The following is a 25,335-nucleotide window of genomic DNA, read 5'->3' on the forward strand; positions in this document are numbered from 1 at the left end:
AGTGTGGGGAGGCCGGGTGGAGGTGGGGTGGGGGAGGCGGAATCATCCAAAGTTGTCTGGTCCTGGACTCTGAAGGCCATGCCAGTTTCCAGCCTGTTGCTGTGCTGCAGGATGAGGGTCGGTCCTCTGGGCACCCAGCACAGGTCAGCCTGCCTTCTCTGGCCTGGTGGGACCGGTTTTTCCAGCTGGAGGAAGGGTCGATGAGGAATTGGCAGGGGCAGAGGGTTTTATGTAAATACCCAGGGAGTGCTCTGGGAACGGGGAGGCTGGTTTTCCCAAAGACACGCAGGGACTGGCAGCTCCCAATTAGCCGGGCCCAGTGATGTCAGTGCTGCTCTCCTAGGTGGCTGCGCCCACTCTGATGGGCCTTGGCAGGGATGCCCGGCCATTACCTTCCCCCCTGGGTGGGAGGGGTGCCAAGGGGGCTGCATATAGGACAAAGGCCAGGCCCCCACCTTCTGGACTCCCCCAACCTGGGGTCTGAACCACATTGGGGACTAGCCCTGGAGAGTGCCATGAAAAACCATCCCAGACTTTACTGAAAAAGACTTTAATGTGACTTTAACAGCCCAGAGGCTGTTCCCGTGGCAGCTGCTGGCAGGCCCTCCTCCCAGGCCACTCCAAGCCTGAATTTCAATAAATACAGTGCAAGTAAGTCTGGTCACTAAGCTGGGGATACCAAGACCTGGGGCACCAGAGAGGGCATGTTGTATTGTCTGTGAACACACACGTGTGCACTGTCCAACATACATACCTAGGATCATGTGCATGCACACAGCCCCCCTCAGATAGCCTCACGTCACACACCCCTCACATCCATGCAGGCGCACACATATGCGCACACACACATGCACACACCTTTTCTTCCAGCACATAGGAAACTGAGCATACACCCCTTCCTTACAGACACACAAGAGATTATGTACACACGTGCCTTTCAGCCTTTGGCCTGGAGCTTGGAGCTTGGAGCTTGGGGTGTCCCCTCCCGGCTCAGAGGAGTGGGAATGGGGTGGGTCTTCCTGGGCATGGCCAGGCTGTGCCCCAGCCTAGGGGCTTGGTGTGGTGGTGTTGGCCAGGCTCGGCAGGCACTGGGCTGTGGTGTTGGACTGTGCCCAGGAGGGGAAAGAGTGCAGGCTGAAGAGGGGGATGCCCCAGCTGTTGATGGCCAGTGCGATGACCAGGACTCCAATGATGTTGAGGAGGAATCCTGCCCGGGCCTGGTGTGAGGAGAGTCCATTTGGCTAAGCAGGGGCTGGGCTGGACTGCCCCCAAGTCCCCAGGTGTTTGGGGGTGCACAGGAGCCCTCCTACCAGCAAAATTCTCTCTGGGAAGTCCTCCCGTTGGTATAACCTGCAGCATAGCCAATGCCTTTGCCCCTTGCTTTACTCCCTGTGCTAACAGGGGAAAGGGGTGCTCCTCCTGAGCTTCCAGGGCCCTGGGCTTGTTCTCTCTGAGCTCATCTCCCTGAGTGTGGGTGCCTGGCACCTTGGAGCCTTCCCCATGTTCCCCACCCACTTCCCTCCCTCTCACATAGCCTGGGGCTGGCAGGGCCTGAAGATGCCACCACTGAGAGGTCATGTCCCAACCTCCCCAACTGCACCTTCATTCCAGATGAGGACCCGCTCAACTCTGAGACTCTCAGTGGCTTTAAGCTGCTTTGTGGTTCACTAAGATGAAAAGTCAGAGCAGGAAGGAGGGATGAGGCATTCAGGCCTCCCTGCCACTTACCATATCCAACACTTTGAGGTCCCCGAAAGAGAAGACGATGGCATTGGGCGGGGTGGCCACAGGCAGCATGAAGGCCAGGGAGGTGGCCAGAGTGCAGGGGAGCATGACGTAGAGAGGGTGGAGGCAGATGGCCTGGGCCTGGAGTGGGAGGCAGTGGCGCAGAGCTGAACTTGGTCACCAAGCCAGAGGGAGAGGCATGGCCCCCAATTCTCCTGCTTCTCTGGGGAACAACCCCTGCACCCTAATACACTCTCTGGTCATGAGCCCACCACTTCTCCCAGAAGGCACTGGGTGACCTGGAAGGGCCTCTTGACCTCTCTGGAGGGAATGAGTGTGCTGCCCTGCCTTGTGGGGTGTGGTGAGGGGAGGGGCCCATAAAACCGATCTCAAAGGGGCTCCGGGGGTGTCATCAAAGGCTGCAGGAACACGCCTGGGGAGGAAGGGGCTTGGGACGCTTCGGGGAGCAATTTCACCCCGTCACCTCAGGAATGACCAGAACAGGGACTGGGGTGGGGAGGTGGGTGAGGCCACCAGGATCCCCATCAGGATACTCCAGGGGTGACATCATGAGGGACGGGGTGAGTCAGGGGCCAAAGCGCCTTGGGGCCCAAGGTGGCTCAAGAGCCTGGAGAAGGATGGAAACTCAGGGGTCCTCTTCAGGAAAAGGAAAAGAGGAGGTGCAAAGACAGGATACTCTGCCCAGCAGGCAGAACCCCTGGTGGGGCAGGCAGGCGGGCTGCCTGGAGGAGGTGTTTCTGAGGGCCAGCTCACCATGGAGGCTAGGATGGGCAGGAAGATCGTAGTGGTGGCCACGTTGCTAGTGCACTCGGTGAAGGTGGCCACCAGGAGGGAGAGGATGATGGCAATGGCTGGAGCTGGCACACTCTGCAGTGGGGTCAGCTTGTTTCCCAGCCACTCTGACAGGCTCGATCGCTGTGGGCAGAGGAGGATGGCATGTGAGAGGCAAGGCTGCCTGGGCCCCCAAGTCTTCTGCCGAGGCTCGATGAGGCTCCTGCTCCTGCTAACATCTCCCTAGTATTCAGAGTCAAAGACAGCTCTAAAGGGATGATAGGACCCAGCTAAGACCAAGGGGTACCCTTTCCTGCTCTTGAAGAACAGCTGGGTGTGGGAAGAAGGGGCAGATGAGAAATTAGGAGGGGGCCAAAGGGCCTTCTTGGGAAATTTGGGGCTTGGTGGGAGCAAAAATCTTTGACCGCACTGACTCCTGCCTTCCTGACCTCTCTCAGGAGGTCCCTGGACAACCTTAGCCCTCTTCCTGCCCCTTCCAGTCCAGTGGCTTGGGGCAGAGGGAACCTTGCTCCTGGCAGGGAGGGAAAGTTGGGGGAGGACCCTGACAGAGGCTCCAAGAGGCTAATGGGAGGACAGGGACAGTCCACAGGGTCAGAAGAGCTCCGAGGTCTTGCCTTCCCACGTCTGGAATGCCAGGCTGTAAGGTGGGACTTAATCCCGCTCAGTGGGGCCAGCGCCTAGCACAGGACTGGGCACAGTCAGTGGATGAACATGCCACAGACCCAGGAGTCCCCTGCACCGATCCCTGACCTGGGCAGCCACCTTCTGTTTGAGCCAGAACACGGAGGCCCAGGGATGCCGTGTCAGGGATTTCCCTCTTTTGGATGGAGGCTCTGGGGAAAGATGTTCTGGTCCCCAGAGCCTGGGTGGGTGTGATCATGGTGCCCCCTGGTGGCTGCGGAGGGCAGACCGCGTCAACACAACCCCCAATTACTTTGGTGCTGATGCTATTGTGTGCTCTGGCAGCGGGCAAAGGGCTGGGGTGGGATGGCATTTGTCTCTGAGAACAGGCTCTGCCCACCAGAGAATCCTGCCTTCCCCTGGACTTTGAGAACTGAACAAAGAGGTCCCTAGGGCTTGTGTTTCTTCCTCCCACATGAGGGCTCTAACCTAAGTCTTCCCAGCTGCTGCAAAGGCTCTGCCTACCCGAGAGGCTCCTACGTGGGGACCAGGTCTCCCCTCTGTGGGATAGAAGCAGGGCCCCCTCTCTCCCTGCCACAGAGACACCCTCACACAGGCTGAGGAGGGGGCTGGGGGCCTCTCACCTCACTGCCCTTGGCCAGGGCATAGCCACCACCCAGCAATAACACGATATTCCACGGCATCTTCTGGTTCACCGTCTTCCAGTCGAGGAGGCCAAGAGGGGCCTTCAGCTTCCCTGGGTTTTCTACTCCCCAAGCAGAGAAGGATGGGTCACCAAAGAACAAACAGGCCTTTCCCCTCTCCATTTGCGGGCTCCCTGTGTGGGTCCCTTTTGGAGCTTAACGCATGCAGGAGGGGACCCTCAGTTCTGCAACATCTCAACTTTGTCTCCGAGTCCCTGTGCCCTTGGCAAGTCGCTCCAGCCTTTCTGGGCTTTGCCTACTCCTGCCAAGTGTGGTGGAAGGTACATTACATACTTGAAGGCAGGGGCTGCCCGGAGACCCTTCCCTGCCCCAGTCCAGGTGCTTACCTGGGTCCTGGGTCAGCCCTGGGAACTTGGAGGGTATGATGAACATAATTATGCTGATGAAGATGGCCACTGTCCCATCGGACACCATGCTGTTGGTGGAGGGGGCGCGGGGAGGGCTGGGTTAGCCGCTTGGGGTTGCTCAGGGCCACAGGGTGGAGGGTGGTGGAGATGAGCCTCTCCCATAGACAAGCCTGGGGAACCTTCATCCCCCACCAAGTGTCACCTCTTATTCTGCAATGGGGGCCCTATACCCTTCCCTCCTTCCCGAGCATGTGAGCCCCAGATGTGTCCTCCTCCCAACCCCTGCAACTCTCACCTCTCCCCCTTGGCATTGGGAAAAGCCAAATTGCCCCAGCCAAGAAAAAAGCCCGGCTCCCGGGTGAACCAGAGCAGCACCAGGATGACGAATAGGATGCTGATGGCCTTTTCTGCAAAGGTCATGGGGCCCAGCAGCCTGTGCTCGGTCTGGATGACGCAGTAGGCTGCCTGCTGTTGCTCCTGCATCTTTTCCCCAATGCCAAAGTTCTTCCGGAAGCTGCAGGCAGAGGGACGGGGCAGCTCGTGGGGGGCCTGCTCCAGCAGGGAGCAAGGGGCTCTGAGTGCCTACCATCTAAAGGCTGAGGCCCACAGAGGGCATCTCAGGGTCACTACACTCAGGCCCCAGCTCCGCCTGAGGTTCTGGAGGAGGAGCAGAAGACTTTTAGAGGTCATAGTTCTTGCTTATTCTCCATGCTTGGCCCTGCCCCATTGAGCCCCTTTTCCTCCAGGGGTTCTATGGTGCTGAACCCTCCCTTGCCCAGGGTGAGGAGGACCTAGCAGCTCAGACCCTGGGACTTCTTCCTGCCCTGGCTCACAGCTCTCCTCCTCCAACAGCCTTCAGGAAGTCCTCCCTTCCCTCCTCTGCCTTCTCTGGTTATCCCCTGCCAGCCTGAGCCCCACCTGCATTGTCCTCAGAGGCACAGTAGGCTGCAGCCCATTTCCTTCTGCTGCTGACTTAACTTGTGTTGACATTTAACTTTCCACTTGGGTAAATCTCAACCTCCCTGCTGGACTGTGAGTTCCTCAAGGGCAAAGACCACACTTCACACATCTTTGACTCCCTCGTGGTGCCTGGCACTGTGCTGACCTCTTCTACTACCACCTTGCCTTGTACCAGCTCCCAACCTTAATCCAGCTTCCTTACATTTGCCCAAGTGATTTTTCCAAAGTGCAGCAGCAATGCTTAAAAACTTTCAAGGGCTCTCCACTGCCTGGGCAGGAAGGGCAAATTATAATTAATACCACAGTAACACTCATACCACCACTCTTATCCCATATTCATGGCAGACATCACTAATCAATCACAGACTTGATACTAACTGAGCCTTAGCAGGGTCTCCTATGATTTTCCAACTCAGAGCTCCAAACAGTGACTACCAGGAACCTGGTGGAAGTAGGAATGAAATCTATTTACTACTCTTGGCTTCATTAGGTGGCACACAAGAGCTTCCAGAACCTTCCCCTGCCTACTTCTCCAGCTTCATGACCTGATGCTCCTTTTTGCTGTTTGTGTTTTAGTCCTGCAGAACTAGAGTTCCCTCGAACACGTCTTGTCTTGCCTCTGTGCTTTGTGCAATCTGCTCCTGCTGCCTGGAATTTCTTCACCCATTCTCTACCTGGCTGACTTCTAGTCCTGCAAGATTCAGCCCAGGCATGATCTCCTCCATGGTGTTCTGGAATCTTCACTCACCTGGGCTGAACTAGGCACTGTGTTCTCTGTGCTCTTGCAGCATCTGGGCTTCCCTCTGTCATGGCCCCCACCATATCATCATCCACCTGATGGGCTACAAGGACAGGGACTGTGCCCAGTGCCTTCTAGTATTCTCAGTGCCTTACACACAACCCAGTATACAGTAGGAACACAGCAGGTGCTTCTGTAACTAACCATGCTCAGTGTGTGCCCCTTAAGCACCTATCAAAGGACGATGGACCATTATGGGAAGGGGCATCAAGTGACCTGGTTTGCAGCCCCAGCACTGACAAATCTAGTTGCGAACCACTCCTGAAGCCTCAATTTGCGCGTCTGTGAAATGGGATAATACTCTTTACCCAGTAATTTCCTCAAATGGGGGTCCAAGTGCACAGAGGGGCTTTGGGAGGGAGAAGCCTTCTCATTGGGATGGTGATAATATCATTTTCCACATCTGCACCCAACTGGAAGCTCCCAGGGCTAAGGGCAGGGACCTGGGCTTCTCTCACCAACTTTGCCACTTACTTGAAGCCCAGGAAGAGTATCTGCAGCCACAGCCAGGCCAGCAGCAGCAAGATGACCATGGTGGGGAAGGCGAAGCTGAACCAGGAGGCGAAGTTCACCACGTTGCCGTTTTGGGGGAAGAGCCTGAAGGAGGAACATGGGCTGCCGTGTGACATTGCCCAGAGAACTGCCCAGCCCCATTCACCTCCCAGTGAGTGTGCAGATCCCCCAAGGTGGCCCACCCCTTGTCACTCACGAGTTGATCTGGCCTTGCAGCACCAGGTTGGGTGCGGTGCCAGTCAGCGTGGCGATGCCCCCGATGCTGGCGGAGTAGCACACGCACAGGCTCATGCACTGGGTGAGGTGGAGATGCTTCTGGCTGAGATGTGCCCTCCCCTCCGAAGAGGCAGACGTGACAGGGAGGACCTGCCCATTATCTGGGAACAAGGGAGAGCCCAGGTGGGGGCAGGTACAGGGCCAGCTCTGGGGAATGGGGCCAGGGCTGCAAGGGCCTCCAGGGCACCTTGTCTGTGAACAGCCCAGACCGGGGCTGGAAGGAGGACAGAGGATGTCTCCAGGCCTGAGGGGCCCAGCATTCCCCAGAGTCTCAGGCTGGGAGCACCCTCGGACACTCTCTGATCTGACCTCTCTCTTGAGAGAGGGAAACGAGGATTACCCAAACCACTCAGGAAGAATGGAGCCTAGACCTTGGACTGTTCACCTAGACTCCAGCTCTCTTCTTGCTATGGTGACCAAGCATCTTGGTTTGCCCAGGGATGAGGGGATTCCCAAAACAGGGTACTTGACATTTTTTAAAAAAGGAAAAACAAATTGGTCACTGTCCTTCTTGCATCGCTTTCTTCTCTCCCCAAAGGCTCCAAGATGACCAGCCCTCGAAACGGACAGACCCTCAGACTCTCTCCAAGAACCAAGGGGTTGGGGCAGAGTCTAGCCTCATTTTTCTCACCAAGCTTGGTCACCTCCTTCTGGGGACTTGGTTCCTGGAGCTCGAAGGTGGGGTTGTTGCTGCCCTCCTCGACATTGCTGCTGGCTTGCGAGCTGTGCAGCTGGTCCAGGACGGCATGTGCGATGGGCACCATCATGGCTGAGGAGGCCGTGTTGCTGATCCACATGGACAGGAAGGCCGTGACCAGCATGAAGCCCAGGATTAGCCTAGGGATGGGCAGACAGACACACTGCTGTTCCAGCTTCCCTTCAGGGACCGGGTGCCCAGAATATCTCCTCATCAGGTTCTCCCGTGCTGGTTTGCAGGAGGAACTCACGGGGCAGGCCGCACCCCAACGATGAGGAGAACACGGAGGGCGATGCGTTTATGCAGGTTCCAGTGTTCCACCGCGATGGCCACCAGCAGCCCCCCGAAGAACAGGAGGTTGGAGTCCTTAAGATACTCGACGGCAACCTGGCAGGTGGAGACATGGCTGAGCAGCGGGAAGACCCTGGAGTCTCCCACGGTGCCCCCGAGGTTATGGGATGCAGTCACTGACATTCCCACAGACTGGCATTCCCCTGGGCTCTCAAAACTGGATGGAAATGGTCTCTGAATGATCTGCCATTTAAAAAAAATAAATTTAACTTTTTGGAGACAGGGTCTGGCTCTGTTGCCCAGGCTGGAATGCAGTGGCACAATCACAGCTCACTGCAACCTCCACCTCCTTGGCTCAAACCATCCTCCCACCTCAGCCTCCCAAGTAGCTGGGACTACAGGCACGCACCACCATGCCTGGCTAATTTTTGTATTTTTTGTAGAGATGAGGTTTCACCTAGCTGGCCAGGCTGGTCTCGAACTCCTGAGCTCAAGTGATCCACCCGCCTTGGCCCCCTAAAGTGCTAGGATTACAGGCATGAGCCACCACACCCGGCCTGGATTATCTATCATTTAATATCAACCAGGTTCCACTCTTCTTGTCAAACTCACTTTATCTCCCCTCAGGAATAATTAATTGGGAGATAATCTACCGTGATTCCATTCATGTTTCAAGCCATGGACTGGGAGATAGATACTTTAGTGCTGTTTCTAAAAACTAGACAGTGGTTCTCAAAGTATGATCCCTGGGCCAGCATCATCACCACCAACTGGAACTTGTTAGAAATAAAATGCCTAGGCCCTACCCCAGATCTACCGAATCAGAAACTCTGGACCCAGCCATTTGTGTTTTAACCAGCCCTCCAGGTGACTCCGATGCTGTTCAAGTTCAAAAGCCACTGAACTAGAAGTATATGAGTGTGTTAGCTGGCCCTCAAGGCCCCTTTTCTGTGTCACTGGGCCTTCCACCTCCCACCTAAGGCTGGCTAATCACTCTCACCTTGAATGAACTCGCAGCACTAATTCTGCACCCCTCCCCACCCCAGCCCGCAGCCTTCTAGCTGACTTCTTCCTCATGCAGAGTCAGGAACCCCTACTCCATGTGCCCTGCCTATGATGAGGCTTCCTTTGTCAACAAGGTCTGAGGGAACCCACCCCCTGGCCTCCCGCACTGCCCAGAACGCTTTCTCCTATGGATGGGGGCTCACCTCAGAGGCATCCAAGATGCCCATCATAGGGAACAGGATTAAGGGGAAGAGGGCAGTGACGGCCAGGGGCAGGGCCTCAGTGCACCAGAAGAGCGCCATGAGGATGATGGCATATGCGCAGTAGGCCTCCTGCAGGTGGGAGAGAAGCGGCAGAGCTGTCAGAGGGCCTGTGTCCCAGAGCTATGCCACCTCCTGTCTGTCAGACAAACCAGGCCATTTGTGACTGCCTGGGGAGAGCCTGTGAAACCCACAGTCATTGATTCCCAAGCCCAAGGTCTCATTTCAAAATGCAAATAAAAAGCAAAGCAAGGCACTCAATATCACCTTGTCTTTGACCCTGGGGAGCCCAGACATTACAAGCCAGCCACTTCGGAGAGTCTGGAGTTGGTTACCAGTCCCCATCCAGCCCAATGGGATTGCAGGGGCCCAGCTGAGGATCCCAAGATGAGATGGGGGCTGCCAGAAGAAGGAGCAGGACCTGGGCAATGTGGACCTTTGCCTGGCACCCTGGCGTTCCCTGGCTTTTATCACAAGCTGCAAGAGTATGTTTGTTTGTTGGATATTTAGTGTTTGTTCCCTTTGCTAGGAGTGAGCTCTCCATCAGACAGAGTCGGTTTTGTGGCATCCTTTCTAGCAATCCTGGTCTGGCTGCTGCATTACACAACTCCAGAGGAGCAATTTACATTTATAGGCTATGTGAAGTTTCCCCCAAGATGCTTGTGTTGTGCAGGGAATTGTGAGGCAATGCTGAGTCTTGTGAGTCTTTGAGTACCAGAAGTCCCTCTTTCCTGCATGAAGCCCCCAAGTCTAGAGAAGCCTGACCTCAGGCCTGGAAGGGGACCTGGGGCAAGAATGGAGGCCCACCCCCCTTATAGAGCCTCTCCCAGGGCTGGGGAATCATTAGCCAAGAGGCTTCCCAGGGCTGGGGAATCATTAGCCAGGAGAGGGCACCCGTATCCCCTCTCCAGGGGCTGGGCACCTGCCCACTCTTTATTTGCCAAGGGAGGGGGCCGCATGCTGGGGTTTGTTGGACAATGGGGCTGGGGAGCCCCTCCTCCCTTGCCCATCCCAATTGCCCTGTCCTTGTCCTCTCCACCTCATACAGGCTAGGCTCACACTCTTAGTACCCTAAAGCTTGGGAAGGGTCCCTGAGGTGGGAGTAGGCGGTGGCCTGGGGGAAGAGGCAGCTGCTATTTATTCAGCAACTCTTAGGAACTTAGTATTGTCATTTTTGTGTTTACATGAAAACATAACAACCATTAAAGTGGGTGTGGTGGTCCCACCTTATAGATGAGCTCAGAGGGTACACGGCTTGCTCAGGGTCACAGAACTATTAAAAAAAAGTGGCAGAGCCTGGATGGAACTCAGATAAAGGATTGGGATTGGGTAACTTTCAAGCACTACCTAAGAGCACTCCCCTTGTAGTCTGTGTGAATGGTGCCCCAGTAATTGTGCAGTGTGTAGCCTGCCCAACTGCACATAGCCCCACCAAATCTGTCCGAAGCCAAGCTCTCTTTCCACCAAACCTCTACTACCTCTCTTCATCCTGGAGACAAACTCATCAGCCCCAGGATTGGGGCCACTTTGACCCTCAGACAGAGAAACCCAGCCCCCTCCTCCCCCAGCAGGATTCTGCTGATGCCAGTGTTTCCTCACCCGCAATGACTGAATGGCCAGTTACCCTCCCCTTGGACTAAGGGCGGGCCAGCCCTCCTGGACCCTGGTGTCCTCCACCCTGTCCATCCAGAACTCTCTGGCCAGAGACAAGGAGCAGGGCTGGGGTTGCGCTCACTCTGCTGATTCAGGAAGAAGTTTCTGTATAAGTATTGGAGGATGACTTTGTGCCAGGCATCATATTCTATGTGCTTCAAATGCTTTTACAAGTTGCATTTATTTGCTCTCAGAGGTAATAACTATTGTTCACATTTCACAGTTGAAAAAAGAAAGGAGTAAATACATTTCAAAAATGCCTCAAAGTCACACATATAGTAAGTGGAGAAGCCAGGACATCTGCTTCCCGGGCCCCAGCTTTCACCTGCTACCCTGAGCATGATCACTTGCATTTGAGGGTGTCCTCAGCCTCAGGCTCCCTGTGACCAGTGGAGTGTAGGGAGAATGAGCTGGGGCTCTGAATCCAGAGCTATCTTCCCCAGGGCCTGCCACTTCCTGTGGCTGGGCTCTGTTAAGCATGTCACTTTGAGACCCTGTTTCCATACTCCAAAGGGAGTTGTTAATAATCGGACCAGGCTGGGCATGGTGGCTCACGCCTGTAATCCCAGCACTCTGGGAGGCCGTGGGGGGCTGATCACTTGAGTAAAGGAGTTTGAGACCAGCCTGGGCAACATGGCAAAACCCAGTCTCTACTAAAAATACAAGAATTAGCTGGGTGTGGTGGTGAGCACCTGTAGTCCCAGCTACTTGGGAGGCTGAGGTGGCAAAATCACCTGAGCCCAGGAGGTTGAGGCTGGAGTGAGCTGAGATCACGCCACTGCACTACTCCAGTCTGGGCAACTGGAGTGAGACCTTGTATCAAAAAAAAAAAAAAAAGTCAGACTCGCCTCCATGTGCTCCAGTGTGTTTGATGCATGGCTCCCTGCTCCCTGCTGCCTATGTCTGTGATGAGTTCCTCTTTATCTCCCTAGGGCTCTGCCCTCAGGGAGAGCCCGAGAGTACCTGACCCAGAGGGCCTCTCAGAACACTGACAGCTCCTCAGTCTCAAACCCAAACCCTTTAAACATCTTGCATTTGAGGGTGTCCGCAGTCTCAGATCAAAACACAACACCTGTTCCGAAGTTCCATCCAGAAGCCTTCATTAACCCCGGGTAGCTTTGGCCCTGCCTCCCCATCCCACCTCCTGGGCAGCCTGTCAAGCTGGAGCACAATTCGCTGATTTGTTCTTCCTGCATCATGAGATTCTTAACTGGGGCATGGAGTTCTGAGGATCCATGAAGATAAATGGGAAAACTATTTTATCTATTCAAGAACATCAAACTAAGGTTATGAACATAAAATCATAGTGCTATTAATGGCATTATTGGTGACGTGGTCACAGATATTTGACTGTGGCTATCAGCTATTAGACACCGATCCAGATAAGTTGTTGCAGTTATTTCAGAATAGCTCTCGACATTTTGTTTACCTCCATCATTATTTTGAAATTTTGGTAGTTATTATACCAACTTTAGATCTTACCTAATGCACTAGCAAGGAAGTACATCTATTTCTGAGCTGCAATTTATTTTTCCATATTTTGATACCTGTATCTCAAAATAATTGGTTTATTTGTAATCCCATGCATTTTATTTTGTATATTTTATTTCTTATTTTTTCTAATTAAAAAAAATTTTTTTTAAAGACAGAGTTTTGCTTTGTTGCCCAGACTGGAGTTCATGATGTGATCAAGGCTGACTGCAGCCTCCAGTGCTGGGCACAGGCAATTCTCTTGCCTCAGACTCCCAAATAGCTGGGACTACAGGCATGTGTCACAACGCCCAGCTAATTTTTTTTTTTTTGTATCTTTTGTAGAGATGGTTCTTGCTTTGTTGCCCAGGCTGGTCTCGAATTGCTGGCTTCAAGTGATCCTCCCACCTCAGCCTCCTAAAATGCTGGGATTACAGGTGTGAGCCACTGTGCCTGGCCTGTGCATTTCAAAGGAATTTTCTGAAAAGGGCAGAACCAAGACTCAGAGAGGTCTAGCTTTGCCTTGTTGACAGTTGTTGATGCTTAGAGGGTTTGGGTTCGAGACTGAGGAGCTGTCAGTGTTCTGAGAGGCCCCCTGGGTCAGGTACTCTCGGGCACTCCCTGAGGGCAGAGCCCTGGGGGTCTTTTCTTCTTAGGCACACAGTATATCCAATTACAAGGTCAGTATTCCCAGCTCTAGAAGTGGGGATTTGGGGATCAGCCTTATCCTTCCAGGTCACTCTAGTGCTCTCTGCCTTGCAACCCAGCTCTATGGAACCTAGGCCAGCCAAGTTCAACTGACAGCCTATGGCATTGGACTCAGCTGGTTTACACGCTGGCCACTGGCTGCTCCCCAGGACTGCTGCACTGCACAAGTCCAGGTTGCCATTCTCATATGGAGTTGTGCAAGGCATGGCCTGCACCACAGTCCCTGGTGGCCCCTCCTGGAGCTCAGAAACCAGCAGGGAAGAGTTTTCTCCTGGTGGCAAATGCTCTTCTTTCTACCTCTGGCCCTGCCTCCTCCTTCCCCAGGCCAGCAGGGTGGTTGTTCTCCAGCTCTGTTCCTTGACTGTAGCAGCTACTCTCCTCTCAAGATCTGTTTATGGGCTCCTGAGGACGGGGGCGTAGCCTCTTTCTCCTCTATGATCTAGCCTGTCTCTCTTTTTCAGGTGCTGGCCTGGTCTGTAAAGCCTCCTTTCCCACTGGTGTCACCCCCACCCCCAAGGAAGTCACCCTGTTCAGATCCTCACTCTTCTCCACCCAGCAGTCAATCCTTGTGATTGGAAGCCCACTGCAGGCAGACCCTGGGTCTCCTGCCTGTTCATCAGCCACTCATTCCACAAATACCCTCTCTGGGCCATGCACCCAGTCCTGCTGGTTCTGCCCCTTGAGTGCTCCCATTTATTTCTCTGTAGCTCTGGACCACTAGCCTGGTCCAAGTCTCAGCAAGACCTCTGCAAAAGCCTCCTTATTCATCTCCCAGCTTCCTCTCTTGACCCTGAAATCCTTTCTCCTTGCTGCAGCCAGAGTGATCTCAAGGCACAAATCTGTTTAATTTGCACCCCCCCTCCCCCAGCACACACACACACTCATCTCAAAACAGCTCACATCTCTTCAGTGGCTTCCTAGTGCTTTCAGGAACCTAAGTTCAGAGTTGGTCTGTGCCTCATGTCTTAACACTCTCCCCCTTACTCTCTCTGCTCTGGCCATACCAGCCCTCTGTGGGTTCCTCAAATACTGCATCCTCCCTCTGGCCACAGGGCCTCTGCACATGATTTCCTCTCTCTGGACCTCTCTTCCCTCCCTACTTTGCGTAGTTGATATCTACTGGTTCTTGAGATCTCAGCTCAAATATTGATTTTTCAGGCTGGCTTCCAGGAGGGGATATAGTTCCCATTTTTCACACTCTAAGTCCCTGTACCTCTTCTGCATAGCACTCATCATAGTCTGCAATTAAACATTTAGTTTTAGGGACTAAAAGATGAGTATCAATCTTTGTTGTCAGACTCTACCCTCCAGGGAGCAGGGTGCAAGTCTGTTTCTGCTCACCCCAGCGAGGTGCCTGGCATCTATTTAGCAGAGTTGACACTGAATGAGTGGATGAATGCACGTGGGCCCTAGGGGAACAGGCATCAGTCAGGCCCAGCGCTGGCCCTCGGGGAGTCTGAGTGCCTGTGTGGGCTGGCCTGAAGGGCAGACTGAAGAGAGAAACCCCCAGAGGGGCTTCCAAACCCTAAGCCAGGCAGCTTGCTTCTTCTGTAGTGGGAAGGCACATGTCCAGGGCACATGCTGAGTGCTGAGGCCCCGCTTTACTGCTGTGTGTCCTTGGGCAAGTTACTTAACCTCTCTCAGCTTTTCTGGTAAGAAACATCAAGCATTCGCCGCTGTAAACACATTTATCTCCATTATGCAGTTTCCTCATCTGGAAATGGGGATAACAGAAACATCCACCTAACTGGGCTACTGTAAGGATGAAGAGAGCTAACAAATGTAGGAATAAGGTTTTTTTAAAAAAATTTTTTTTAAGAGACAGGGTCTCACTCTGTTGCCCAGACTGGAGTGCAGTGATGTGATCACAGCTCACTGCAGCCTCGATCTCCTGGCCTCAAGTAATCCTCCTGCCTCAGCCTCCTGAGTATCTGGGACTATAGGCATGTGCCACCACACCCAGCTAATTAAAACAATTTTTTTTTTGTAGAGGTGAGGGTCTCGCTATATTGTCCAGGCTGGCCTTGAACTCCTGGGCTCAAGCAATCCTCTCTCCTCAGCCTTCCAAAACACTGGGATTATAGGTGTGAGCCACCGTGCCCAGCCAGGAATAAGTTTTAAAGCATTGTAGCCTGTGAGCCCATAGCAGGGTTGGTGCTGGGAGAGAAATGTGCTCCTGGGCTTCTGGAGAACCAGAGAGGTTACATGAGGCACAAATGGAAGTGAAGGTGCCAAGGAGTCCAGGGCAGACTCCGGACCCGGGGTGTGTGGCAGGTGTGGGACCTGTGGGCATCATGGCCTCTGTCACTGGCACAGTACAGCCTGTGACTGTCAGGCAGCAGCACATGTGCCCACAGTCTCAGAGGTGTCACACCTTATTCCTCCTGGTGACTGAAGGTTAACCCAAGGGTGGGGACAGGCTGGCACATGGGGGACACTCCCACTGCCCCTCTGCCCCTAGCAAGTGGACATGCTGCTGGCAGGAGCACTCCCGGGTCTCAGGAGCAAGGCGAGGCACTGGGTGGCAGCCTGCCAAGCACCTGTAAAGCAGAGTCCAGAAGAATGGCGCTCAGAGGAGAAGGGGCCCCGTCCCTGAGCCTCCTTTTGTTTGGGCTGAGGAAGGCTTCCAGAGAGGGAACCTTGAGCGGGTACTGAGGGGTGAGTAGGAGTTCAGTTAGTGGGCAAAGGGGGTTGGGGTGAGGGAGTAAATGTAGAACAGAATGAGACATAAAAAATCAAGATGCATTCTTGGAAAGAGCCTTGTCTGCCCTGAGAGGATCTAGGAATTTGTCTGGAAGACAGGGGAGAAAAAGGGAGAAGGCCTTAAAGAGTTTTAAGCAGAGAGAGAGTGGCATGGTCAGACTTGTGGTTTAATAAAATATTACACAGATACTACCACATGCGGTTTAAAAAATTTGTGTGCAAGTGTTTGTATACATTCAGGGAAATTTCTGATGTAGGGGTTTGTACACTTTTTTTTGGTACCAGGATCCCCTTGGCAGCCTGATGAAGCATTCCAGTGTCTTAGAATAATGTTTTTAAATGCACTAAATAAAATACATAAGACTACAAAGGAAACCAATTTTATTGAAATACAGGTAATAGGCTGGGCACGGTGGCTCACACCTGTAATCCCAGCACTTTGGGAGGTTGAGGCAGGAGGATTTCTTGAGCCCAGGAGTTCAAGACCAGCCTGGGCAACATGGCGAAACCCTGTCTCTACTAAAAATACTAAAACAAACAAACAAACAAACAAAAAAACTTAGCTGGGCATGGTGGCATGTGCCTGTAATCCCAGCTACTTGGGAGGCTGAAGTGGGGGAATCACCGGAACCACCCGGGAGGCAGAGGTTGCAGTGAGCTGAGATTGCACCATTGCACTCCAGCCTGGGTGACAGAGTGAGACCCTGTCTCAAAACAAACAAACAAACAAACAAAAAAACCGTTAATTTTTAAAACCTAAACAAATAAATAAATACAGCTATTAAAATATGAAAAGGTGCTGGGTCCAGTGGTGTGTGGCTACATGGAAGGCTGAGGCAGGAGGATTGCTCGAGCCCAGGAATTTGAGGCCAGCCTGGCAACACAGTGAGACTCCATCTCACAAACAAACAAAAACATGAAAGAGTGTGGAGGGATGGAAGTCTCTTCCAGGAAGAATAGGCAGATGCCAAATGCCTAATTCTTTGAGGACTGAATATACAAAGGGGACAATGGCCAGTTCATATGTAAAAATATGTTTCACAACTTCTGTAATAACCAGCCGAGAAGTCAGACGACAACCTCTACAGCAGTAAGCCCTAAACACTCAGGATTTGCTCGATGATTGCCAATTCCCCTGATTTTTGCCCCAAACTCTTTACTCCTACTTCCAACTCAGGACCAAGCCCAGAAAGCGAAATGTGCTCCCCTAACCAGTCACCTGGGGTGCTGCTTCTAGTTAGCCGCCTACGGCTTCCCTGTGCCCAGCAGCATGCACTGGAAGCCTTCCCTTTTAACCATTCTAAAGCTTTCCCACCCCATGCCTGCCTCAAGATGCACGTGATGGCAGTGACTCTTCCTACCCTTCGCTTGTTCTCATTCAAGTGTCCTTCATTGATTTGCACACCTTGATGTGAATGACTTTGTTGCATCAGCTTCTGTTTTAAGAGGCCAAAGGGAACAATGAATTTTTGAGTGCTGGAGAAAACAAAAGTGGGGAGAAGTGTCCTGATATCACAGCCTGGGCCAGGGCCAGCCCTGCCTGTATGCACTAAAGAGCAAAATGCAAGCTCCTCTACGAATTTGATCCTTGTGACAGCCCTGAGCCTCTCTGCTGGATTATATCCAGGAAACTTTACTGTCAAAGAGGGTGACTTACTTTCCCATTCCTGGCCTTCACCTAGCAGGTGCCGATAAACAGGGACACGATTTAGTAATCTGGGCAAAATCCAAGTTGGGGACTCTACGCCAGGGATCCCCCTGGCCTTTGAGGCTGGGTCCTCCTTCTTATCCTATTTCCAGGCATCCCAGAGGCTAGAAAAACTATCTCCACACAGCTGCAGGTATTCCTAGGGACACAGCTCACCAATCTGGTGGGTGACCAGACATTCTTTCCTGTTCTATAGGTGGGAACATCTGAGGCCCTCCTAAGCACAAGAGCCCATTTGAACAGAGCAATGGAGAAGAAGTGAGGCATCCACACAGGGCTCCAGACCAGTCTGTGTTTTCCAGGGGCCCAGGAATTCAGATAAGAGGCAGAGGGCGAAGGGAGCAAGTGTTTATCAAGCCCTAGGTGCCAGGCACTCTACGTATATGTGTGCTATCTCAGCTCATCTTCACAACACCCCTTAGAGATGACAGGGTTTGAAAAGGCTCCGTCAGGTCACATGGCAGTACACACTGCTGAATGGATTTGAACCCACACCTGTTTGGCTCCAAAATCCATGTTTTGTTCACTGGACTCTGCTATCTCAGCTGAGGGCCAAGAAATCTCAAAAGGTAGAGGTGGGGCCCAGAACAGAGGTCCAAATTCCTTGTATAGTTTTCATGCCCGAAGTGAATCATCCAAGTCCCTGCCTTTGAGGTTCAGGAACAGCTTGCACTAAGAGTATTTTAATTACACAGATTTTTTTTTTGACAAGGCCTTGTTCTGTCACCCATGCTGGAGTGCAGTGGCATGATCACTGCTCACTTCAGCCTCGATCTCCCTGGCTCAAGTGATTCTCCCACCTTGGTTCTCCTAAGTAACAGGGACCACAGGCATGCGCCACCATGCCCAGCTAATTTTTTTGACCCCCCCCCTTTTTTTTTTTGAGACAGAGTCTCACTCTGCTGCCCAGGCTGGAGTGCAGTGGCGTGATCTTGGCTCATTGCAGTCTCTGCCTCCTGGGTTCAAGAGAATCTCCTGCCTCAGCCTCCCGAGTAGCTGGGATTACAGGCATGTGCCACCACGCCCAGCTAATTTTGTATTTTTAGTAGAGATGGGGTTTCGCCATGTTGGCCAGGCTGGTCTCGAACTCCTGACTCCAGGTGATCCACCTGCCTCGGCCTCCCAAAGTGCTGGGATTGCAGGCATGAGCCATTGCGCCCAGCCAACTTTTTTGATCTTTAGTGGAGACAAGTCTCTCTACGTTGCCCAAGTTTGTCGTGAACTCCTGAACTTGAGCCACCCTCCTGCACTGGCCTCCCAAAGTGCAAGAGTTACAGGTGTGAGCCGCCACTCCCAGCCTTAATTACACAGATTTTAAAATTCAAACACATGTAATGTTTATGCATTCTAAAAGGGCCAGTGATTCAGATTAAGAAATTCTGCCTTCTGGCCTTACAATAAATGCAATATTGACTTCAGCTGAGTTCTGTCCTGGCCAATGTTGAGCCACTAGGAGACTGTTTTTACAGATGCCTTTGGGTCCTGGGAGGTGTTTGTGTTTTGACTGTAACTTACTAGCTGAACGACCCCTGAGTCGTAAGTTATTCACCCCTTAATGCTCACAGCACAAAATCCCTACTCCTCCCTGTAGCCTTGTAGGGCTGACATTGGCTGACCTCAACCCTCGTCTCTAAACTTGACTTAAGCAATCTAGTGAGGCCTCTTAAGGCCTCACTCGAGCCCCCAAAGCCACACTGGCCTTGCTTAATCTCTTGAATTTGCTAAGCTCTCCCCATCTGCAGGCCTTTGCACTTACTGCTTGTTCTGCCTGGATGGCTCTTTACCCAGAGCTGTGCTTGGCTGACTTTAGAGAATTTATTTTTGAGATAGGAGTCTTGCTCTGTTGCCCAGGCTGGAGTGCAGTGGCACCATGTGGCTCACTGCAGCCTCAACCTCCTGGGCTCAAGTGATCCTCCTGCCTCAGCCTCCCAAGTAGGTGGGGCCACAGGGACACACCACCACACCTGGCTAAGTTTTTTAGTGAGGAGACAGGGTCTTGCCATGTTGCCCAGGCTGGTCTTGAACTCCTGAACTCAAGCGATCCACCCACCTTGACCTCCCAGAGTGTTGGAACACCCTCCTCAGGAGGCCTTCCCTGACCCCATCTAGAGCAGCGCTCCCCAGGCTGTGGTCATAGCCTGCTGCATTGTTTCTGCTTTTTGTATGTCTCCCCACTCCTCCCACTTTCTCTTCCCAACACACCCAAACAGTACTTGTCACATAGTACTGAGTTCTGTGTTCACTAACAAAATGCATGGTTGGATGAATAAATGAATGCATGTAAGGTTTCCATGTCTGGCTGCAGGGTTGGGAGAGCAGGAAGACCCCAGGCCCTCCTGTTCCCCATCTGCTGGGAGCACCAGAGAGTGACTAGCAATTCAAGGTTCTGTTGCCACCCCTCAAACACACCCTACTATTCCTGGCCCCTACATCTTTCCTCCTGTGGTTCCCTTCACTTGTTCTGCTGATGCCTCTGACTGTTAAAACTCCACCAACCTTCAAGGCCCAACTCAAATGTTGCCTCCTTCAGATTCTCCCTTGACTCAGTTGGAAGAATTTGCTCCCTCCTCTGAGCTCTGCAGCCTTCTGGCTGAACCTTTGTGTGGCGTAAACACCTGTCTCCTCCTGTAGACTATAAGCAACTTGAGAATGGAACATCTGTATTCCTTTTGGTAACCCCTGACACAGAGCAAGAGCTCAACAGATATGCTGGACTGAAGTATGGTGGGAGGACTGACTGACAGCTGGACGGACATGAGAAAGGATGGCCTGAGAGGTGGGTCACAGTGGGGGCACCACCGGCCTCCCAGGGAGCCTCAGGCAGAGACTCCAAGACCAGGTTCCAGTTCAAACCTTTTTCCTAGCTGGGATTTTAAGCAAATTGCTTCCCCACACTGGCCCTCAGTTTACATGTCTGTAAAATGGAGATAGTAGTAGTAACCTCATGGTAACACATAGGCTTTTTTTTATTTTTTTGAGACTGAGCCTTGCTCTGTCTCCTAGGCTGGAGTGCAGTGGCACAATCTCAGCTCACTGCAACCTCCGCCTCCTGGGTTCAAGCGATTCTCCTGCCCCAGCCTCCCGAGTAGCTGGGATTACAGGCATGCGCCACCACACCCGGCTAATTTTTGTATTTTTAGTAGAGATGGAGTTTCACCATGTTGGCCAGGCTGGTCTCGAACTCCTGACCTCAGGTGATCTGCCCACCTTGGGTGCCCGCCTCCCAAAGTGCTGGGATTACAGGCATGAGCCACCACACCCGGCCCGACACATAGGCTTTTGAAAGAAATAAATGTTCTAACAATGCTTTGAAGTGCATGGCATAATGTCAAGCACATAAAATATACTCAACAAATGTCAATATTATTATTATGGGCACAAATTTGAGCCTAGGCTGGGGCTCCTTCTTCCCCCTTTGGAGGCCAGGGCCATGGGGCTAAGCTGGGGGACTCATTACAGAGAGTAGAGATTCAACAGGGATGCAGGTCAGGATCCACTGTGTGCACATTCCTTCCTTTCTTCATTCAAAAAGTTGGGGGTGGCCGGGCATGGTGGCTCACACCTGTAATCCCAGCACTTTGGGAGGCCAAGGCGGGCGGATCACGAGGTCAGGAGATCAAGACCATCCTGGCTAACACAGTGAAACTCTGTCTCTACTAAAAATACAAAAAAATTAGCTGGGCGTGGTGGCAGGTGACTGTAGTCCCAGCTACTCGGGAGGCTAAGGCAGGAGAATGGCATGAACCTGGGAGGCGGAGCTTGCAGTGAGCCAAGATTGTGCCACTGCACTCCAGCCTGGGTGACAGAGTGAGACTCAGTCTCAAAAAAAAAAAAAAAAAAAAAAAAAAGTTGGGGGTTTTTTATTTGTTTTTTTTGAGATAGAGTCTTGCTCTGTCACCCAGACTGGAGTGCAATGGCGTGATCTCAGCTCACTGCAACCTCCTCCTCCTGGGTTCAAGCGTTTCTCCTGCTTCAGCCTCCCAAGTAGCTGGGATTACAGGTGTGCGCCACCATGCTTGTCTAATTTTTGTGTTTTTTTAATAGAGACGGGGTTTCATCATGTTGGCCAGGCTGGTCTCAAACTCCTGATCTCAAGTGATCCACCTGCCTTGGCCTCCCAAAGTGCTGGAATTATAGGCGTGAGCCACTGCGCCAGGCCTAACAAGTATTTTTTGAACATCTACTTTGTGCCAGGCACTGGGGATTCTGCATGGGACAAGACAAAGTCCCTGTCCTCACGGAGCCGACATTCTAGTGCAGGAAGCCAGAGAAGAAGTAAAAAATAAGCAAATAGATAATTTCAGAGAGTAAACACCCTATAAACAAAAGAACAGGGCTTTTCCCCAAGAATGACTGGGGTTGGTCAGAGAAGGCTTTTCTAAGGAGGTGGATTTAAGCTGAAACCTAAAAACAGGAAGGAGGTATCTGGGAGAGCAGTCCAGAGCAATGTGAGGAGCAGAAAGAAAGCTGGTGAGGGTGGGGGAGAGTGAGCAAGAGGTGGGTCACAGGGGGAGGGAGCCTGGGGAGTCCAGGGCTGAGCCTTGGTGACTCCTGGCTGCTTGAAGAGGTTTTATCCTAAGTTTGACAGGAAGCCAGTGTAGGGTTTTTTTGTTTGTTTGTTTTTTCAAATTAAGGTGGGGTCTCACTATGTTGCCCAGGCTGGTCTCAAACTCCTGGGCTCAAGCAATTCTCCCGCCTCGTCCTCACAAAGTGCTGGGATTATAGGTGTGAGCCACTGCGCCTGGCCAATGTAGGGTTTTGAGCAGAGTGGGACACATGGGAAATGACCGGGGAGACAGTGGATCTGAGGGCGGGGAGTGACTCCATTCAGAGTATTTTGGGGTATCAAATGAGCAGGACCTTCTGCTGCACGTGGAAAGGAGGGAAGGAGAAGAATCAAGAATGCCCCCGAGTTTTTGGCTGTTGCAGCAAGGTAGATGGTTGATGCATTTCTTGATGCCTAAGCCAACTGGAGAAGGGCAGGAAGGGTTTTGGTTTGGACGTGGAAAAGTGTATCCTGCTTATCCTGCTTACAAAGAAAATATTCAATTAGGGAGATGGCTGGTGTTCATTGGATAATACAAGTTTAGAGTTTAGGGCTGGGGTTATAGATTGATAACTCATTGGCATAGAGATGCTTCTTAAAGCACGAGATGACATAAGATCAGCTAGGGGAAGTGGGGACCCTGGAAAACCTCAGAGTCAGATGGAGAAGGAACCTCAGAGTCAGGAAAGGTAGGAAGGGGCAGGGCTGGGCAGGAACCAGGAGAAGGTGTCACCAAAGCCAAGAGAAGACAGCACGGCAAAGACGGAGTGACAGCTGTGACAAATGCTGCCGAGGGACTGAGGAATGTGAGGGTGGCCCAGGGTTTGGTCACAAGGAAGTTGATGGGATCTGAGTCTTGGAGATGGGAGCTGACAAAAGAGAAAGTGCGCTTGTGGTGTAGACAGTGTCTTGAGACTTCCTGTTAGAGAGCAGAGAAAGAGGCACTATCTGGAAGGAGCGTGGCCTTGAAAGAGAGCTCTTGTTTGTTTAAGATGAGAGATATTACAGCACCTCCGTATGTGGATGGGGGAGATCAGGCAGAGAGGAAATATTTATCTTGTAGGAGAGTGAGAGGACAATTGCAGGAGCAAAGTCCTTGAGAGGGGCTGGCCTCTCCTAGACAGGACCAGAGTCAGGATGGGGCTGGCAGCATCTGTGAGCCAGAGGCAGGTAGCAGGGCCAGATACGGTGCACAGAAGACAAGGGCTCCTAACACATCCCAGTCTCACCAACAGGCATGGCTTCTAGCACTGACTCAGGATTTCCTGTGTGACCTGGGCAAGTTACTGAATCTTTCTGTGCTGTGCTTCCCCAGGTCGAGGGGAGTTGGGAAGAAATCAAAATCCCTGTCTGGCTTCCCTCCTGGGGTTAACACACTTGCCCCAGCCTGTCGGAAAACCCATCTGATGGGTCCCTAGCACTGAGATGCCACCGGCTTTGGCCTGAGATGAAGGTCATCTCAAAGGTCAGCTGGGCCTTGTTACTGACCAGGTGTCAGGGGCCCAGGGGCTGTGCCACTATCACCCCCAGTCTCTCACCCCTTTGGGATACCATGAACAAAAAAGTCTGACTCAATTTCTCTATCTATGACAAAAGGAAGAAAATGGCTTGATGGGCAGTTCTGGGGGTGTGGGGTGGGGCAGGAGGCAGCAGGGTTGAGAGAAGACATGCTTTGGCACCAGATCACACCCCCAGCTCTGAACCTCCCAGCTGTGTGATTTGCCAGAGGCCGACTGACTGAAGATTGAACTTCAAGGCCTTCCCCCTGGACCCTTCCCAAAGCCCGAAACTAATTTCAGATTAATACTTTTGTGTCCTTTTTCTTACAGAGTGGGGCCCAAAGGTGTATGATATCCAAGTTCCATGAAACTCGGATCTGCCCTGGGACTTTGACTAAGTGACTTAACCTCATCTTCCCCATTTGTCAAATGGGACAGTCAGGCCTGACCTCTTAAGATGGTGGAAAAGGTTACTGGGTGCCTAGGGCAGGGCAGGCATTGGCGGCTTGATTTAATGAGAGATGAAGTTATGACTTCTGCTGGGGGTGGAGGAGGAGGCAGTGACGCCTGGTTGTGCCCAGCTCCCCCTCCATCCAGGGCACAGTTTTTGTGCAGTCTACCTGCAGCGGTCCCCTCTTCCAACTCCCACCCCTCCTCCTCCACAGACTTAGCCCTTGAATCCACAGGTGAACTCTTTCTCTTCCTGTTTATGCTCTTAAAGATGCAGACCGCCTGCAGCCAGCTTTCTCCTATTCTCCTTCCAACCCTCGTCACTCTGCTGCTGCTTACCCAGCCGTCCCCTCCCCACAGCCAGCCCATCTCAGCCGCCATGGAGCCCAGTCCAGGGCTAGGTGGGCACACAGTAGGTAGATCAGCTCCATCTGCCCCCCTTGCATCTCGTTGATGGAACTGGTTTCCTGTTTCCTAGGGCAGTAGGTTGCAAACCCACCTAAGCAATTCAAGCTGGGCTCCTACAACTGGGTGCCAAGCAAAAGCCCCTTTGACCTCCTAGCCCTCAGTCCTCAGGAGGAGCAGGGGGCGATAGCCTCACTTCCAGGGCGGGGGCAGTGAGGAAGTTATGCTGGATCCTAAGGATGCCCAACCCCGGCCCAGACAGTCCCTCCCCTGCCCCCTGGAGTTATCAGTGCTCAGAACACCAAGTCCTTACCTTACTGGGGACGAGGATGGGCAGAGGCAGCAGGAGAATGGGCACTAAGAACACGATCAGGTAGGAGCGATAGGCCCACAGGGCCTGCCAGCAGGTGGCCATGGTGTGGAGCAGCAAGGGCTGCTACAGCCACTGCCTCCAGGAGCTGGGTAACAGAAGGACCAAAGATGCAGCCCAGCAGGCAGGTGGCAGGCTTATATAAAGCCAGTTGAGTGTTAACCATTGACCCAGTCTGGCAATCAGAGTGTTTTTGGAGTTGGGGAGGTGAGAGTAAGGAGGAGGGACCCACAGGCGGAGTAAAGATCAGGAAGGGAGAGGGAGAAGGAAGGAGGAAAGAACAAGGATTAAAAAACTTCAGGTTCCTTCAAGAAGTTAAGCCCAGCGTTAACTCCTTCTGTTCTTGGAGGCTGCTGAGGGTGGCGCTGGAGGAGCTGGAGAAGGAAGGCGAGTCCCCCAGCCACCCTCCACAGGCAGCCCCCAAGCCACCTCCGTTGGCCCGGCCTTTCCTTTCTCCTTCTGTTCTCCAAAGCTAGCTTCTCAGCTGAGCACTTTATGTGACAGCCTGGGTGGGGTGGCCCTGCCCTGCCCACAGAGATGCCCTAGGAATTTTCAGTCTAAGACTGACAGCAGCCAAGGCCTGGAGCAAGTCCTCCTCCTCCTCCTTCCAGGTATCGAGGACCATCAAAGTCCCTGGTCCTGACTACGTCTTGTGTGACACTGATCCACCGACTTAACCTCTCAGAATTAGCCACTTCCTTATTCTGCAGTAATATCTTGCTATTGTGAGGCTCAAATTAGACAACTTATATATGTTGAGCTTTGATGCATGGCAGGTGTACAATGAAGGT

General features: G+C 52.6%; 1 protein-coding gene across 3 annotated transcripts; it reads right to left on the reverse strand.

The window, feature by feature from the left end:
* Window positions 1–534: 534 nt before the first annotated feature.
* On the reverse strand, window positions 535–24,658 carry SLC13A2 (solute carrier family 13 member 2). Of its 3 annotated transcripts, none has more exons than XM_003812669.6 (12): window positions 24,488–24,658; window positions 8,976–9,104; window positions 7,727–7,863; window positions 7,411–7,616; window positions 6,700–6,880; window positions 6,465–6,587; window positions 4,527–4,745; window positions 4,211–4,299; window positions 3,804–3,925; window positions 2,500–2,661; window positions 1,729–1,866; window positions 535–1,217 (listed from the first exon to the last, which is right to left on the reverse strand). In XM_003812669.6, the coding sequence occupies exons 1-12, from the start codon at window positions 24,587–24,589 to the stop codon at window positions 1,047–1,049; spliced, it is 1,779 nt and encodes a 592-aa protein (XP_003812717.1). In that variant the 5' UTR covers window positions 24,590–24,658; the 3' UTR covers window positions 535–1,046. The 3 variants fall into 3 exon arrangements, with proteins under 3 accessions (XP_003812717.1, XP_054957003.1, XP_054957004.1); XM_055101028.3 differs by having other exon boundaries at window positions 7,727–8,010; XM_055101029.2 differs by lacking the exons at window positions 8,976–9,104; window positions 24,488–24,658 and adding an exon at window positions 7,949–7,966 and having other exon boundaries at window positions 580–1,217.
* Window positions 24,659–25,335: the final 677 nt, after the last annotated feature.

This window comes from Pan paniscus, chromosome 19 (genome assembly GCF_029289425.2).
Source record: "Pan paniscus chromosome 19, NHGRI_mPanPan1-v2.0_pri, whole genome shotgun sequence".
Classification (NCBI taxonomy): domain Eukaryota; kingdom Metazoa; phylum Chordata; class Mammalia; order Primates; family Hominidae; genus Pan; species Pan paniscus.